This window comes from Lontra canadensis, unplaced genomic scaffold, assembly GCF_010015895.1.
Source record: "Lontra canadensis isolate GAN:19392208 unplaced genomic scaffold, GSC_riverotter_1.0 scaffold300, whole genome shotgun sequence".
Classification (NCBI taxonomy): domain Eukaryota; kingdom Metazoa; phylum Chordata; class Mammalia; order Carnivora; family Mustelidae; genus Lontra; species Lontra canadensis.
In genome coordinates, this window is record NW_022631294.1 from 73,520 (window position 1) to 91,804 (window position 18,285).

The following is an 18,285-nucleotide window of genomic DNA, read 5'->3' on the forward strand; positions in this document are numbered from 1 at the left end:
TCTGGCCCATAGTGTCCAATCTGTCGTTAGTCTGCTCAGCTTCCCCTTGGCCTCTCCAAGACCCAGAGGCAGACTAACTTCTCCAAACTGCGTGTCCTCACATATTTGAAAGTGTTCATTTAGGTGACAACCATGACGTATAATTAAGATAGAAAAAAAGTAGGTTATGAACATTTCTTGGGGGGGGAGGGGAAGACAGCGTGAAAAATGAGCGTGCCCCCCTAGCTTTTCAAAATCTGGGTCAGTGATCATAACTCTAATTCTTTGGTAAATTCAGACGGACTTATAAGAAGGTATATTTTTAATATTTCATGGTTTTTCCCCCCAACTCCCTGTTCATTATCTCTAATGATGGCCACAGAGCTGTTATGTAGTGTTTTCACGTACTAAAAAGGCAGATGCCTTCCACTGTGATTGATTTCTCAATAGGTGTGCTCACTCCCGTCAGAGAAAGCAGTCCATATACCTTTCAGAACCCAACGAATCACAGGAAGACACATTTCCACCGAGTCTTAGCCCGATACTTCCAGCGGCAGACGGCTTTCTGGAGAGTATACGAGGAGCTGCCCTGGCACATGAAAATGAGCGGCTCCTGGGGCGACCTGTGCAGCTTCCTCTCAAGCCCCAGGTAAGTCTCGTCCTTCTGCGTGACGGCCTTGGAGCACATCTCCTCCTTCCTCTGCTGAGCGCGGTGCTGACACGCCCACGTGTCCCTTAAGCGGGGGCTCCTTCATTCACAAACCCGGTCAAGCACCTGTGCCTTCCTTCGGATGGGCCCCTCGTTTGGCATCCCCCTTCTGTGGCTCATGGATTCCCAGCATCCCTCCAGTGGATCACCCGGCTCTCAGAGTGACTCTATGGGGTTCCTCTCAAAGTTAGGACAATTCCAGAGGCAGGAAGAGTTGTAGATGGGCTAGGATAAAGGATTGGCCACATTGTCCTGCTAGACCCTCTGAATTTCCTCCTGTCCCTTTCTTTCTTTTCCCTCCTCTCTACTCCTCTCTGTCCCCTCCCCCCTTGTCCCCTTATGCACCCCTTGGCAAATATGTATCCTTGACTCGCTCTGAATCCCAGCTCTTGTAGGCCCTGGGGATGCAGCTCTTGTCTGGCGGGGAGCATGTGGAGCCAAAGAAGAGCTACCCATGGGGGTCAGGGCTTCATTAGAGCAAAGACATAGAGCTGGCAAGCTTGGGAGAAGGAGAGGCTCGCTCTGCCTGGGAGATTCGGGGAGCCTGCCTGGAGGAGGTGGCCACCTGGACAGATGAGTGGCAATGGCTTTAAGTGCTTAAGAGTGACAGGCTCACATTTATCTGGTGACCTATGAAAGTCATAGTAGTTAAGGAGTTTATAAATAGGCTGATGGAATGGGGCAGATAGCAGAATAGCTTCCCTTCAAGACACGAAATGCAAAAATGACTTACATTAATATGTTGTGTTGTAAGTATCACAGACTTTCTATCAAAGATCCGAAACCCAAGCTTCTGGACAAGGCTGCACCTCATCTACTACTGGAACGTGTTATCAGAAGTTGGATATGACGTTGCTGAGGCCTACTTGTTTACGGTGGCCAAGATTAAAGCTGACAAGTGCCATAAAGTGAAGAAGAGAAACACACTCTCAGGTACTGTGAGTTGCTGTGGTTCAGTTCCATTTTACAGGGATGTAATGTGGCCAAGAGTGACTGCTCTCCTGTTTCTCCACATACTTCTGGTCATCCCAGCAGACCTCTGAGTACTCCTACCCGCAACTTAAGCCAGCCATTTCCGAAGATAGGAAATGGAGAAAGAGCATCAGTGTCCAGACGGCTCCTCTTTCTGTCTTGCTGTGGCTGTTTTGTGAGGCTCCATCCTTTGCATCTTCCTCTCTATCTTCTCATGGCCTCAAGTGCACTTTCAGCATCTTCGTCTTTCTTCTGTCGTTCCAACCTTGCCCTCCTCTCCAAGCTGCACATGTGGCCCACCTCCCGCGGGCTCTGGGCAGTACTGTAGCTCCACCGGCGGCGCTCCTCAGTGACCAGCCGACAGTTCAAACGAAATACATGCAAACCCTGATGTTCTAGATGTTCCCTCCGCACTTGTGCTTCTTTCTGTCTCCGTCAGAGGAGGGAGGGGCTCCTCTGTTAGGGGCTCACGCTCCCTCTAACTCGCCCACCCCGCAGCCCCTCACTCAGTCCTGGAGACACACATTTGTGTCGAGCATGGCCCCAATCCGGGTTGGGGCAGCTGTCCTTCGACGTTCTGCCTAACGGCTTGGATTTGGACAGCACTCCTCTGGTCAATATTTCTTCCCTTTGTGCTCCATACGAGGTCCCCTTGCCTGTGTCTCTTTCTCCCTTCATTTCCTGGCTTCTTAAACAGTGATAAGTTCATGCATCCTTTTAACAAGCAGTAACTGTGCACCTTCCCTGGGCCATGGGCTCACTGGGCGCTGCTGACATATCGCTGAATGAGGCCAACTCGTTCAAAACTCGTTCAGAATGGAATCCTTGCTCCCAAGGTTTTACCATCTAGTGAGCATAAGGACGGATTCTGAACATTTGTCACGTGCCAGCCGCTAAGTTAAATACTTGATATGTATTTTGTTCAACTCTAAGAAAATCTCTGTAATACGACTAATATCTCAGTTGAAACTAAGGAAACGGAGTCTCAGAGAGGTGAGGTAAGTTGCCCAAGGTGTCCCAGATAGTTAGGGATGGATTTGGACTATGTTTTTTCCTGCATCCCTTTTGGTCCTTAACCGTGTAGACTTTACCTGTATTCTTCTTCTTCTTCTTCTTTTTTTTTAAAATATTTATTTGAGAGAGAGAGAGAGCACAAACAAGTGGAGGGGCAGAGGGGGAGGGAGAGAGAATTGCAAGCAGACTGCACGCTGAGCACAGAGCCTGATGCAGGGCTCAGTCTCTTGACCCTAAGATCGTGACCTGAGCCAAAATCAAGAGTCAGATGCTTAACCAGCTGGGCCCCCTCCAGGCACGCTGTTGATATTCTTACTACCGTGTATGAATTATGTAATTCTGGAATTTCTCCAATTCACGAATCCTCTGGGCGGTAGGACCCAAGCGGTAGTCTGAGGATTCTGCTGTGGTGAATAAAGCCAGGATGCGTCTGGAATTGTATTGGTGCCTAGGGATGTAGGGCGTGGGAAGGACACAGGGGACGCGGGATGGTGCTGGGGGTTGGGGGGAGCGCTGTGTGTCACAGGAAGCTGACAGCTAACCCACAGAAGATGAGATCTCTGGGGTGGGGGTGAGAGTCCTTCCTGATGATGCCATGCAGCTTGTCATAACGTGGTTGTTATGGTGATGGAAAGGGCTGGGGGCTGGGGGTTGGCTGGTGGGAGGAAATCACCTAACATTTCAGTGTGTGAGGATTTTCTGGATGTAAATGAGTCTAGTTCAGAATGTGTCCCTCTGAATTAGGCTGGAGACATCTTTAAGTCTCTGGTGATCTGCAAACATGCTGTTCGTATGATCCTGTGGTGGTTAGTCTCTGCTCATTTTGGGCCCTGAGACGCTCCTTAGCAGGGAGTCCTGGCGTCCATCACTGCCTTTGACACCTTCCATCTTCCTCATCCCTCATGTCCTGTCACAGTCCGGTCCAGCCTCTCGCAGCCCCGTCTTGGGCTCCAGGCCTTCGTGCCCTCTGTCTGACCAGTCTTTATAAAGCAAAGCTGTGATCAAGTCACCCTGCACGTTGCTGCTGTCCACCTTCATGTCTTCTGGCAGAGTCAGCCCATGGTCATTTTGGGGGGTGGAAGGGGAGGGCTTCGTGAAGTCCCTCTGGGACTGTGTAGGTTTACTTTTCCGCCTTTTGGAAGGCTGAATGTAGAAGTCACAAGACCAGCAACTTGTCACCAAAGCAATAGCAGATTCATTGGAATGGGTTTAATTATAGCAGGAGTCCTATAATAGTCCCAGGAGGCATTCCAGTGGTCTGGTTGGCTGCTGGGCCCCCCAGACATTGTTTTTCCTACCGTGGTTCTGTAGCCACACACAGCCCTGAGACAATGGGGCCTCCTAGGGTGCTGCTGGAGGCAAGACCCTTAAACTGGAATGTGCTTTCGAAGTGGTTTTTGAGAAACCCTGTTTTATGGTCTGCAGTCTCAGGGGTGGCTTGCCAATCCAGCCCAGTCCTCCCTTCTCATAACGAGGTCTGGGCAGGCAGGCTTGTAATGATGACCAGCTAATGCTCGGAATCAGTCTGGCAGTGGTTGCTGAGCACCTGCGTCGTAGTGAGCCTGGTGCTAGATGCCAGGGGTGCCACAGCCCACGGGACACAGGGTTCCTGCCGTGATGGAGCTTATGGTGGAGTGTAAAACAGACACTCCCGAGAAGTTCAGCCTGAAGGAGTGGGACATCGTGGTGGACAAAGGGCGGAGGGGACAGTATGTTTGAGGGCCACGAGTCGAGGGGGAGAGTGACAAACCTGAAGATCTGAGCAAGTCCAGTACCGGTACAAGAGAGCATGGGTAGGTTTGTCAGCCGGCCGGGGGAGTGGAGGAGTGTGTAAGGACTCTTTCTGCTGCAGGAGGCTGTGCTCCAGCTCAGGACCGGAATGCATGTCCTGCCTGGTTTAGGGCACCTGCCTCTCCACTCTGTGGTTTGGCTCCCCCTGGTGGCTGTGACAAGAACCAGAGCCCTAACTTGTTCGGTTGGTGGGAAAGAAGATTCTGAGTCTGGACATTGCTTCTCCCCAGGTGCTTCCTGCCTGCCCACTTGCCGCCTGGGTTTGCCCCTCCTGGCGGGATGCATCCTGGCAAGTTAGTCTCTGACTGATGGCCAATAGAGAGGGCTTGGAGCCCACAGGACAACTTTGATGGTTGGCTCAATTTTTTTTTTTTGACTTTTTAAAAAGTTTTTATTAATAATTTTCTGTAACCAGTGACAGTATCTTAAATTCATTTTATTTTTCTTTTTTTTAAATTTTTAATTAATTTTTTAATTTTTAAATAAACATATAATGTATTTTTATCCCCAGGGGTACAGGTCTGTGAATCGGTTGGCTCAATTTTTATAGATTATCTGTGACATGGTAAGCTTGGTTTTGACTGGAGTCCTAGGTCACATCAAAGTGGAGAAAATCCATTTCTGGCTGCAGTTGCATTTTTAGACAAAGTCAAACACCAGAAGAGACGGACTACAAACAGATGTGGCAGAAGGATGGGTCCCAGCATGGCTTCATCTTGACAGATGGCTGGCTACCCTCCAGGTGGCAGATGTGGTGGGTTGGAGAGTATCATTTCGCTTTTAAGGGGCAGACTTTCTTACCAGTGCAAAGGGTAAATGCATTGAATTACAGGATCTTGTCTGCAGGTTGTAGGAAATGGGGCAATATCAGCTTTTCATGACTAATATCGGATGTTTTGACTTTGATGCCTTTGAAAACTTCTAAATATTTTAGATAAATGGAACAAAACGATTTATTAAAAACAATTTTATTTTATTTAAAAAAATTTAAAGATTTTTATCTTTTTATTTGACAGAGAGAGAGAGAGAGAGAGAACAAGCAGGGGGAACAACAGATGGAAAGGAAGAAGCAGGCTCCCCATTGAGCAGGGAACCCAACTCAGAGCTTGAGCCCAGGATCCCAAGATCATGACCTGAGCTGAAGGCAGATGCTTAACCAACTGAGCTACCCAGGAGCCCCTGTTAAAAAACAATTTTAAGAAAGCTCTACAGAAAAATGGAAAGAACAAAGGATGCAATTTTCAATAGCTACAGAAAATATAAAAAAAACTAAGAATAAATGTAACAAGAAATATGTAGGATCTTTATTTTTATATTTAATTTTTATTTTTTTAAGATTTTATTTATTTATTTGACAAAGAGAGACACAGCAAGAGAGGAAACAAAAGCAGAGGGAGTGGGAGAGGGGGAAGCAGGTTTCCCACTGAGCAGGGAGCCCGATGTGGGGCTCGATCCCAGGACCCTGGGATCAGGACCTGAGCAGAAGGCAGACGTTTAATGACTGAGCCACCCAGGCGTCCCTGGATCTTTATTTTTATAAAACAGTTTCAGAATTACAGAAAACAAAATTTTAGTATATGGAGAGACATACCATATTCTTGGATGGGACAACTCAAGGTTGTAAAACTACCAGTTCTTCCACAGTTGACTTGTGTATGTAAAACAGTTCTAATTGAAATCTCAATGGGATTAAAACATTTCTAAATTTTCAAAATGATTTTAAAGTTCTTGGAGGAAAAATACCTGAGAGTGAGAGTTTAAAATAATGAGAGCAATTTTAGTATGAACTTATTTAAACCTGTTATGAAGCTGTAATAATTTTAAAAATACTACTGGGAGCAAAAATAGATAGCTCAGTGGAACAAAGCAGAAAGCTCAGGTATCGACTCAGGTATAGATGTAAAAAAATTAGGGGCTCCTGGGTCGTTCAGTCGGTTAAGTGTCTGCCTTGGGATCCAGGTCATGATCCCCAGAGTCCTGGGATTGAGCCCCACGTTGGACTCTCTGCTCAGTGGGGAGCCTCCTTCTCCCTCTGCCTCTCCCCTGGCTCATACTCGCTTGCTCTCTCTCTCTTTTTTATATAAATAAAATATAAATAAAATTTATATTTTATTTATTAAATAAACAAAATATAAATAAATGATAGAAGCTTTTCAGATAAGGAGGATCATGGACTAAATTGTGCTATGATAATGGTTCACTATTTGGTAAAGTTAAATTACTTGCACCAACACACCAAAACAAATTACAGAATGACTGGAGTGAAATGTAAAGAAATAAAATTTTACATTAAAAACCTCTAAGAAAATGTCAATGAGTCAAGCAAGAAAGCAAAAGAGTGAATCACAAAGAAACCAATCAATAAAGGTATCTAAAGAGGTGAAATTATTACATGCATGCCAAACAACACAACTCAGAAAACTAGAAACACAGTTGTAAGACCAGTGATAATTGGGAAAAATATTTGTAACATACATGGCGGGCAAAGGATTGATATTTTTAATAAGTAAAATGCTCTTAAGTGAGGAAATAATGAGCACTTCAATAAGTAAAAACAGGTAAGATCATGAGCAGGCCATCCAAAGAACATGTTCAGTTCTTGTCTGACTCTACTTCTTAACATCCCATGGATATGTTTGATGGCGCCCTTCTCTTCCAAACATTCTGGCCTCTTGACGGCTGCTGACACAGCCTCCCCTGGTTCATCTTCCATCTCTCTGGCTCTTCCTTTCTGTCTCTTTTGTTAGCTCCCCCTTTTCTACCTGGCTTCTCAGTGTTTGAGTTCTTTATGGTTCTTTTCTTCTCATGCCTAATTTCACCCCAAGCGTATTATGAATGTCGGTGGCTTCAGTGATTGTCCACATACACATGATTCCCACATTTATTTCTCTAGCCACATTTACCCTCTGAGCCAAAGATCCGTATTTCCAACTACCAACTTAACTGTCCACTTGGGTGATGTCTCCAAAGCTGCTCAGAATCACAGACATTCCCCCCAAAATCAGGTTCTCTTCCGGGAACTCTCAATTTACCACGTTGGAGTAATCCTTGACACCCTTCTGTCCTGCATGCCCTCCCCAAATACATTTCATCACTGAGTCCTGACATGTTTTACTTCCTAAATGTTTCCCAGACTTGTCCACCTGTCCACCTCCACCACCAATGCCCTTCTTTAAGCTGTCAGAGCTGCCACGCGCAGTTGTAAAGACCAGTAATACGCATTTAAGGTGCCTCCATATCTCTTTATAGCTTGGCATATCATTTATTTTTATTGCTGAATAATATTCCAATGTATGAATATGCCACAGTTTATCTCCTTGCTTACTGAAGGACATTTTGGTTACTTCCAGCTTTTGATGATTTTGAGTAAAGCTGCTGTAAACATTTGCATGCAAGTTTTTAAATCAGTTGGGTAAATAACTAGAAGCATGATTGCCTGAATGTGTGGTATGACTCTATGTTTATTTAGCTTCTTTAAGAAACTGCCAAACTACCTTCCAAAGGGACTGTACCATTTTGCATTCCCACCAGCAATGCATGGGAATTTCTGTTTTTCTGCGTCCTCACTGGCATTTGGTATTTTTATGTTTTTTCTTTTTTTAATGTTAGCCATTCTAACAGGTGTGCAGTGATATCTTCTTGTTTTAATTTGCAATTCCCTAATGATAAATAATGTTACTTTACATGTCTTATTATTGAATTTCTAGAGTTCTTTGTACATTTTGGATAGAAGTCCTTTATCAGATGTATATTTTATAAATACTTTCTCCCAATCTGTATCTTGTCTTTCTATTCTTTTAATGGTATCTTTCATAGAGCATTAGTTTTTAATTTTAATAAGGTCTAACGTAATCAGTATTTTCTTTCTTGGGTTGTGCTTTCTGTACTTAATAAAACATCACCGAAACACAAGGTCACAGGTGTTTTTCTGTTTTCTTCTAAAAGTTTTATAGCATTTCATTTTGTATTTAGGGCTGTGATCCATTTTGACTAAGTGTTTTGTGAAAGTGTAGTGTCTAGATTCATTTTTTTGCATATGAACATTCAGTTTTTCCAGAACAATTTATTAATAAGACTTTCTCCATTGAATTGTCTTTGCTGCTTTGTCAAAGATTGGTTGGACATCTTTGGAAGATTTTTATTGGGATTACATTGAATCTGTAGGTCTAGCATCTTAACAATATTGAGTTTTCCAGCCCATCAACACAGAACCCCTCTCAGTATATTTAGATCTCTTTTTGATATCCTTCATCAGAGTTTTGTGGTTTTCTATATGTAGATCAAGTACATATTCTGTTGGATTTATACCTAAGCTTCTCATTTCTGGGGTGCTATTATAAATGATATTGTAATTTAAATTTCCAATTCCAATTGTTCATTGCCAGCATATAGGAAAGCAATTGGCTTTTGTATGTTAACCTTGTATCTTGTAACCTTGTTATAATTGCTTATTAGTTCTAGGAGTTTTTTGTTGGTTCTTTGGGATTTTCTACATAGATAAGCCTATCATTTGTGAACAGAAAGAGTTTTATTTCTTTCTTCCCAATATATATATATATATTTTATTTCCTTTTCTTGTCTTATTGCAGTAGCTAGGACTCCCAGTGTGATGTTGAATAGGAGTGGTGAGAGGGAACATCCTAACCCCAGCTCGTCATTGGTATCACTATAGCGAGTCCTGCCACCATCACTTCTCACCTGACCCAGTGTCACAGCCTCGGAACTGGCCTTCCTACTTTCAATTTTTTTTTTTTTTTCCAATAAAGTCCATTGTCTGCTTAGTAGCCAGAACGAGCTTTTAGGAATGTAGACCAGATCATGTCACTTTCCAGATTAAGATCATTCCAGAGACTTGCTGTTTGCACTTATACTGAAATCCGAGCTCCTCCTCTTAATTTACAGTTCTTTGTGTAATCTGGCCCCTGCATGCCCAAGTAGTGTCATTTTATAAGACTCTTCCCCTTGGCCTCTAGATGTCAGCCCCTCTGGCCTTCTTTCTATCCTTCAAGTACATTCTGCCTTTGGGCCTTTGCACCAGCTGTTCCCTTTGCCAAGAATGTTCTTCCCACTCATATTTTAATAGGACCAGTTCTTTCTAGTTATTTAGATCTCAGCTGATGTGTTACTTTCTCAGAATGGCTTCCCCAATCTGATATTATATCTAGTCATTCTCTGTCTTATAAATGAGATTTAATTCTTTGCATAGCTGTTACCTCTACCTGATTTTGTCTAGTTTGTTTCTTCTCCTTCTCCTTCTTCTTCTTCTTCTCCTTCTCCTTCTCCTTCTCCTTCTCCTTCTCCTTCTCCTTCTTCTTCTTCTTCTTCTTCTTCTTCTCCTCCTCCTCCTCCTCCTCCTCCTTCCCCCCCTCCTCCCCTCCACCTTCCCATTCTTCTTCTCCTTCTTCTTCTTCTTCCTCTCCTTCTCCTCCTCCTTCTTCTTCTTCCTCTCCTACTCCTTTTTCTTCTCTTCCTCCCTCCCTTCCCCTTCCCATTCTTCTTCTCCTCCTCCTCCTCCTCCCTTCTCCCTCCTCCTCCCCTCCCTCTCCTCTCCCCTGCCCCCTCCTTCTCCTCCTTCCTCCTCCTCCTCCTCTTCCTTCTTCTTCTTCTTCTTCATCTTTTCCTCCTCCTCCTCCTCCTCCTCCTTCTTCCTCTTCCTCTTCTTCCACTTCCTCTTCCCCTTCCCCTTCCTCCTCCTCCTCCTCCTCCTCCCTTTCTTCTTCTTCGTCTTCTTCTTCTTCTTCTTCTTCTTCTTCTTCTTCCTCTTCTTCTTCTTCTTTTCTTTTTCTGTCTCTCTCTGCTCCCTGTTGCCCTGTCTCTGACTCTCCCAGCTGCTGGAATGTAAGCTCCATAACAGAAGGACTCTGCCCCCTGTGTTGATTGCTGTAGCCCCAGTGCCTGCTAGGGCAGCAGCACCAGGTGTGGTGTGGCTGCCGAATGGCCCCCTCCTAGGTCTCCACCATGATCTGGAACCAAACACCTCACTCTCTCCGTTCTTCCGTCCCCATCTTTCAGTTCTCTAAGCACCTTGCTTTTTCCTGCCCAGAGCCTTTGCACGTGTTCCTCCTCTGCCCAGAATTCCCACACTGTCTCTCCCTCATTTTGCCTCAATACCTTCTACTTTTTTTTAAACTCTCAGCTCAATTGCTATTTCTATGCAGAAACCTTCCACAGTTCATATCACCAACTCTTTCATGGTTCTTTTCATAGTTTGAATTTATATTCGTTTCAATGATTCTGTGATAATCTATCTTCCCCACCATTCTGACAGCCCAGCTGGTGAGTCTCAGGTCTGTTTGGTCTCATCCTTTATCTACTGCACCCAGGGCAGCGCTTGGCCCAGAGAAGGTACTCAGAGTACACTGGAGGTGGTTGTTGGAAGAATGAGTTCACTAAAGAATAAATACTGGATTTCATTGGTTCTTAAGAAGTAGACTTGCCCCAAACTTAACATTTCTGAAAAAGGATGCATCTTGCCATTGATGGCATCTTAGAGTTGATGAACATGTTTTTAATAAATATATTACTATATTCTGTTTCACTAGTAATCAAAGAAATGCAAATTAAAGCAAAATGCTATTTTTCAGGTACCAGGTGGACAATGATTTTTTTTTTTTTTAGTGAATTTTAAAACATTAAATAATGGGGGCATCTGGCTGGCTCGGTTGGTAGAGCATGTGACTCTTGCTCTCTGAGTTAGAACTTTTATCCCCATGTTAGGTGTAGAGATTACTTAAAAATAAAAAAAAACTAAACTAAAAAACTAACAATACAAAATAAAAACAATAACAATGTTGGTAAAGGTGTGAGGAAATAGGTACTTCTACATGCTACAGTAAGAGTTTATACTGGGACAATCTTTCTGGGGAGCAGTTTGGCAATATATATTCAAAGTCTTAAAAATATTAATACCCTGTGGCTTATTCAATTTAACAGTTGCTCTAAGGAAGTAATGAGGGATATTTAAAAAGGCTTCTGCCAATGATTCTCACTAAATAACATTTAATAAATATTAAATAAAAAATTGTATGTAAATGAAAAAATTGAATAAATAGTGGAAAATTGACTCAAGGTCATCTGTAAAATGGAATACAGTCAAATGGTAAGTACATGTGTTCTCAATTTTTAAAGATGTGGAAAAATATTCATAATACAATGTATCTTTCAATAGACTGTAAGCTCCATGAGGGCAGGAACCACGAATATTGCATTTGGTCTGTATACAATATCTAGCACAGTGCCGACACATAAATATTTGTTGAATATGGAAGTGAAAAAGCAGGTGTTAGATATAACACGGAGTGGTGCTGGATCCTAGAGGCAGGGCGCCCTTGCTCAGTAGGGTAGTGGTGGCTTCACAGTGCTGAGGGGACACCCCCGCCCACACAGCCCCTGCACTGGTGCACCCTTCCCCCCACCGCCCCCAGCCTTGCTTCCTCTGTGCTTCTTCCCTTTGCTCGCACCATGACTGATCAGCTGACTGAAGCACAGACTGCTGAATTCAGGGAGGCTTTTCCATACTTGACAAAGATGGCCATAGAGCCATCACAACAAAGGAATTGGAGCTGTCATGGGGTCACTGGGTCGGAACCCAACAGAAGCCAAATTGCAAGATATAATCAATGAGGTGGATGCCGACGGTAATGGCACCATGGACTTCCCAGAATTTCTGACTATGATCGCTAGAAAAATGAAAGCCACAGTGAAGAAGAAATTCGGGAGGCATTTCGACTCTTGACGAGGATGGCACTTGGGGACATCAGTGTGGCGGAGCTCCATCATCCACGACCAGCTTAGGAGAAAAACAGATGAAGAAGGAGATGAAATGATCAGAGAAGCAGGTATCGATGGAGAGGACAAGTCAGGTATGAAGAATTTGTACAGATGGTGACTACAGAAAGAAGACCTACTTTCAACTCCCTCCCCCGACTCCAGAAGAATCAAATTGTATCTCTTACCGCTTGCAAAAAAAAAAAAAAAAGTTCACTTACGCATTCTGTTCCTATATAACAAAACTGAATGTCAGAAGCACTTTCTGTCCACATGCACAAAATCTGTGTGTGTGGGTTGGTGATCCTCTCCCCTGAAGACCAAACCACACATCAGTTTTACGATAGAAACAACTGTACCACCTGAAGATAAGGAAGCACTTAGTGGACTCCTTGCAGTCCCATCGCTACTGGTTATTAATACACTGGGCTGCCCAGTTCTTCATGCATGCGGCTTGACGATGGAACAGGTCAGGCGTTTGTATTAAAAACAAAAAAATGAAAAAAACAAATTTAAAACCTATTCAGATGGGTTCTAGTTCAGTCTGTTACTATAAATTGCCATAGCAGGTTTACCGAAAACAAACACTTAAAATTGGTTTACCTCAGGATGCTGTGCGGGAAAATGGGTGAAGGATAAACTGTCTAGACATAGCCCCCACCCCCCGGAGGACAGACCCCCTCCCCCGTCGTACTTCCGGGTGTCCCCACCCATGGTGACGATGGCACTCCTCCTCGTGGCGTGCTGCGTGTGTCCGTTTAGCGTTCTCCACGTTGTACTAGAGTGAAATGGGTGTCAGGCTGTCACCCACACACATTTTCAAAAAGAAACCTTATCAAGGAAGTATCTGTGGATGGTCTGTTTTTGAAACTTTCTGAAGCATGACTTGGAGCCAGCGGAGTAGGCTGTGGCTGTGGACGTCATTGCAACCATCAACACTGCTGTTCAAGAAATTGCACTTTACGGCCATTCCAAGTTGTAAATGCTAGTCTTTTTTTTTTTTTCCCCTTCCAATAAAAAGGCCATTAACTTAAAAAAAAAAAAACCCACATACTGTAGGATGATCCCAATTTTATTAAAAAAAAAATGACTGTGGGTACGTGCTGAGGATCAGAGGCACATACAGAAATATGTGAAAGCAGTTTATCTGTGAAGGACGCAGTTACGAGTGGTTTTTGTTTTTCTTTGTACTTTTCTATACTTTTCCATGTTTCTATGAGGTACCCATATTAGTTTTATCATGAGAAAAATTATTTGCTTGCCCGTTAAACTACACGTTGATGTTAAACGAATGAACATGAGGAATGTGGTCAGTGGCAGGAAGGATTCACAAAGGAAGTTTTCTTGGAGCCCACGAGATTGTTGAATTGAGGATTAAACAGAGTGAATGGATATTGTCCGTTCCAACCTGAGCCCTTGACAGGAATCTGGACCCAATAATCCTTGTGGAATTTGCAACGCCCCCCCTCACCCCCCGCTCCCCCCTACCCCACCACCCAAGCAAGAGCCCATTCGTCCTTTCTTTGTCCAGACCACTCTTGGCCTGCCTGCTCTAAACAGCTGCTTATAGTTCTTAGTTACCTTTGTGGCTTGGATTGACCTCTCATTTTTTTTTTTTTTAGATATTATTTATTTATTTGAGAGAGAGCAAGAGATCACAAGCCGGTGGAGGAGCAGAGGGAGAAGGAGGAAGCAGACTCCCCACTGAGCAGAGAGCCTGATGTGGGGCTCGATCCCAGGACCCTGAGATCATGACCTGAGCTGAAGGCAGAGGCTTAACCCACTGAGCCACCCAGGCCCCCAACCCCTCAGTTCTTATTCCCACCTTCGGTCCCTTTGCTCAGATGGGCACTGTGGATCAGAGTCTTGGACTCTCTTGAGCTCTCTCTCTCCCTTGGCTCTCATTTAGTTTTTGCTCTTGGCCTTGAAGCACTATAGCTATGGTTCAGAGCCTCTTGGCCTCTCTCTTGTGCTGAGAGCTGTGGCCTCATCTGCTGGCTTGGTGTTGAGAGCCTAGAATGCTGCTTGACAGTCGATGCTCAATACACATTTATTCCGTGCACAAATGGTGATCCCTGGAAAAGTTGGCAGAAAGGAAGCAGGCATGTACTCAGTGTCCAGGTGGCCTATGGCAGGGCCAATGGAACAGTTGAAGAACATGGGATGTGTTTATGTCAAATACATCAGATGCAATACTTTGAAATGAAACAATGGTCCCATGTAGAAGTTCAGATGCCGGAATGTTGGGGAAAAAGTTCTGGAAATGATGACTTTCGTAGTACCATGTATTTAATTGGGTCTTCAAGTTCAAAAATTTCATATATTTTCATTTGTGTATGAGAGGGCATAAAACACGCACACACACACACACACACTCATACACTCACACACACACCCCACACAAGGCATGTTCCTTATTTGATTCCTTTAACATTTTGTTCCTTCTGGTAAAGCCAGTAATTCAAGACAGTTGCAACAGAGGGCAGAGTTGTGTAAGTCATTTGAACACCTTTTTATTCTTGCCTGAAAATCACCCCCAAACACATATTACAGTGATATGTGGACTGCGCTGTGGAAATGCTCCTTTGACTCTCTGGTTTTCATTATTTACATATCAAGATTATTTAAAAGCATTAGGTTATTTTTCCTGTCATTGTTTCAAATACTTGGTAACGTGTGTAAGTGCTAATAAAAGCAAAGTGCTAATCCCTTGAGAGAGAAATACTGAAATATGGATAATGTATTTATAAATCCTGTATCAAGATTAAGTGATAGGGACTCTTTGGTCCTTTCCAGATATGCTTTATTTAGGATTACTTACCTTTCTTTCCAATTTAGTGCTGGAATGCAGGCTTTTTGAGGTTACCACCACTGACAAATGCCGATTAATGTTCTTTATTGCAAAATTTCTGAAGCTTGTGGGCAAGACCAGAGAAGCGGAGGAGCTGTTCTTGAGTGTCGAGAACATACTTGTGCAGGTAAAGTGGGAAATTACTTTAAATCCTTCAAATGCTGTTTTGTTCATATCAGATATTTTCAGATATCACTTACCTTTGTTCCCTTATAATGCCATCTGCAAACAAAGGACTTAATAATAAATAACAGATACTAATTTAATTACATCAATCAGGGAGGAAGCTGACTTTAATCCATAACCCAAATTGTAGATTAATACCAAAAAGTAGTAGATAGATGGGAGCCATTTTTTGAAGGAATGAATACCAAGAAGTACAATTTTTGAGGGAAAAAAGAATGTCGATAAAGCAAAAGGAATAGAGTACTGGGTTGAAATGAACTAATAAAAAACAGGTTAAGGACTTGGTTATGGTTATAACTGGTTATAATTTTTACAAAAATATTGGAGAAGGTTGATTATCTTGTCTCTATATTAATTTACTTTTTCTGAAATAATAAGTTTTAGCTTTGTTGACTATAATGAAAGTTTTACTCCTAATACATAACAATAGCTGTGTGTATGAGGACATTTAACTGGCCTTTAAAAAAAATTATAAGTTTTTACTGATTTCAGTAGTGTTTATAGACCAAGAATAGTGTAACCCAAGACAAAGCTGTTTTTATTTTAAAACAAAGAGCTTCACATTTTTATAAAACACTGCCTCTGCCTCCATCAGCACACACCTTTATAGAAAGAATTCTGTTTAAAGAGATTAGTAAGACTTAACATGGCAAGTCTCCTCATGGCGGAGACCATGCTTATCTACCAATTTTTGTATCCTCCGTGGCATCTTACAACCTACAGCTGCCTAATAAATCAGTGAATCAATTTGACTTTGCAAATACTTCACGTCCTTAGAAGGCGGCACAGAGTAGTGAATAGAGCGTGGGATGTTTTCGGGCTGACCCAGATTTAAAGAGCTTTGGCACTCACTGCTGTGTGACCTTGGTGAGAATTTTAACCTCTCTGACTCTGTTACGGATTCTAGTATCTGTCTCAAGGGGTTGTTAACAGGGTCGAGTAAGAAAGTACGCAAAGCACTCCACACACCGTGTGGCCCACAGTGAGAGCTTAAGAACTGGTAGCTCTTGTGTTATTTCTGTCTGTGGCTTATAAAGTCCTGGGAGGCCCAGGTTAGAAACAATAAGACTGCTCGATTTAAGCTATCTTGGCCACTCTTTCATCTTCCAGGGGGTGGAGTCCGGTGATTCTCTGCTATCTTACTATTGACTGTGGAATTTTCCCCTGTGCCCACAATTTTCTTTTTTTTTCCACCAGGTCCAGATGACCATTACTGACAGGTGTCTGTCTAGAGAGTACTACCAGTTTTTTTACTAGGTAATCTCTGAGTGCCTGGTTCTAGTCATTCACTTAGTCATTCACTCATGCATCCCCTCTGCTGACTCATACTGAGGGCCTTGCCTCGCCTGTGAGGGAGCACTGTGCCGGGAGTTGGAGTGGTAGCAGTGAGCGAGGCAGGCACAGTTTCCGCCCTCAGGGAGCTCCCCGTCTAGCTGGAAGACACTGGAAACACGCAAAACAGCCATGAAGCAGAGCCCGTCAGATACGTGGTCGTGAAAGGATAAGACAGCTTCATCGAAGGTGCGCCACAGCTTAGACATTCAAAGAAAATTTTCCTCCTCAGAGCACTCCTTTGCGAGGCATCAATCTTATGATTCTGTTCTCAAAATATTTTTGCAACAATGCTTTGGGCCTATCCACCATGGAGACTGTTAAAAGAATTTTCTTTAGGCTCTGAATTTACTTCCAAAAGAGAAGTTCTAGAACTATTTTGGCAATAACAATGTCTTTGAAATAGGTGCCTAACATTCTCAAGGGGAAGGATCTCGTTATTTGTGATGTATGCATTCTGCGTGTACACCACTGCTGTAATCTCTTCAGCTTATTCAGGTCATTTAGGAATTTTAATGCAGCAGTTTTCAGCTGGGAGGTAGTTTTGGCGACACCGGAGCCATTTTTGGTTGTCACAACTTGGGGGTGGGTATTGCCACTGGCATCAGGAGGGTAGAAGCAAGGTGTACTGCTTGCTGCATATCCTGCCTGCATGGGACACCCCCACCCCCCGCTTGACTCACATAGCGCAGAGCTAGCCTGCCCCACATGTCAGTGGTGCTCAGGCTGAGAAGCTGATTTGATCGGTCTGTCTGTTGAAAAAGTAGATCTCAGGCTCTCCCCACTCCAGTTTGATAGTCAGTGTGGCAGACAGCTGGAAAACCAAAAAATACTTTTGTGAAGGAGCCTCTGGTTACGTGTCAGTGACTTAGTTGTTAAATGTGCAGAGCCGAGCTTTGGGGAGAGGAGGTCTGGGGGCGATGCCCTTGCTCTCCTCCTTGCTAGCCATGCGGGCTTGGGTGATTTATAGAACCTCATGGAGCCTCAGTTTCCCCACCTGTAGTAGAGGAGCAATAATCCCTATTTCATAGCATTTCTCTAAATTCCTAATGAAGTCACGTGTGGCAAGGGCTCAGCTCAGTCGGGGCTCCAGGGGTGGTGGCTAGTGCAGACTGTGACCTGAGAGTGGAACTCTGCTTGTGCTAACACAATCACTGTGAAATATAAACACATATTTACTGAGTTCCCACGAAGCTCTGTGCCTGGATGGTGGGATAGTCTGGAGTTAGAGGAGAATGAAAGACCTGTTTTCATGAGGAGGAGGCTTGACAACATAGCACCAAATTTGCCATGCCGATGGGTACTTCTGGCAACGTGGGCAGTGAGACTCAAGGGTGGCAGGACCTCGGTAGTTTGGTGGGGGCTCGGGAGCTGTCCCCCTCCCTGAGGCTTCTGCCCGACTCTAGACTAGAAATGTGGCCAGGACATGGGGAGGACTCAGGAAGACCCTGAGGACTTGAGCCTGGTTGACAGGCACAGAGAAATCCAGAGAGGAAGCTGATTTGGAGAGGAAGATGACAAATTTTAAATATTTCAGCTACTGAATTTGCAGTTGGGGAAAGATATCCAAGTGGAGTCTCCAGCCAGCTGGAGGACAGGTAGTGTTGGAAATCTGGAGAGAGACTTGGTGGGGGACATCTACTTACATGTGAATGCCGAAACACGCAGGGAAACAAAGCCTCCA

The 18,285-nt window shown here is 43.8% G+C and overlaps 1 protein-coding gene across 1 annotated transcript in view; it reads left to right on the plus strand.

Annotated features, from left to right (window-relative positions):
- Positions 1–18,285, plus strand: part of LOC116862688 (putative tetratricopeptide repeat protein 41) — an 89,489-nt gene that overhangs the window by 40,033 nt on the left and 31,171 nt on the right. Inside the window, exons 8-10 of the mRNA XM_032850054.1 lie at positions 430–628; positions 1,443–1,621; positions 15,071–15,210. Of these exons, the coding sequence (XP_032705945.1) occupies positions 430–628; positions 1,443–1,621; positions 15,071–15,210 (518 nt within the window). The remainder of the gene's footprint in view (positions 1–429; positions 629–1,442; positions 1,622–15,070; positions 15,211–18,285) is intronic.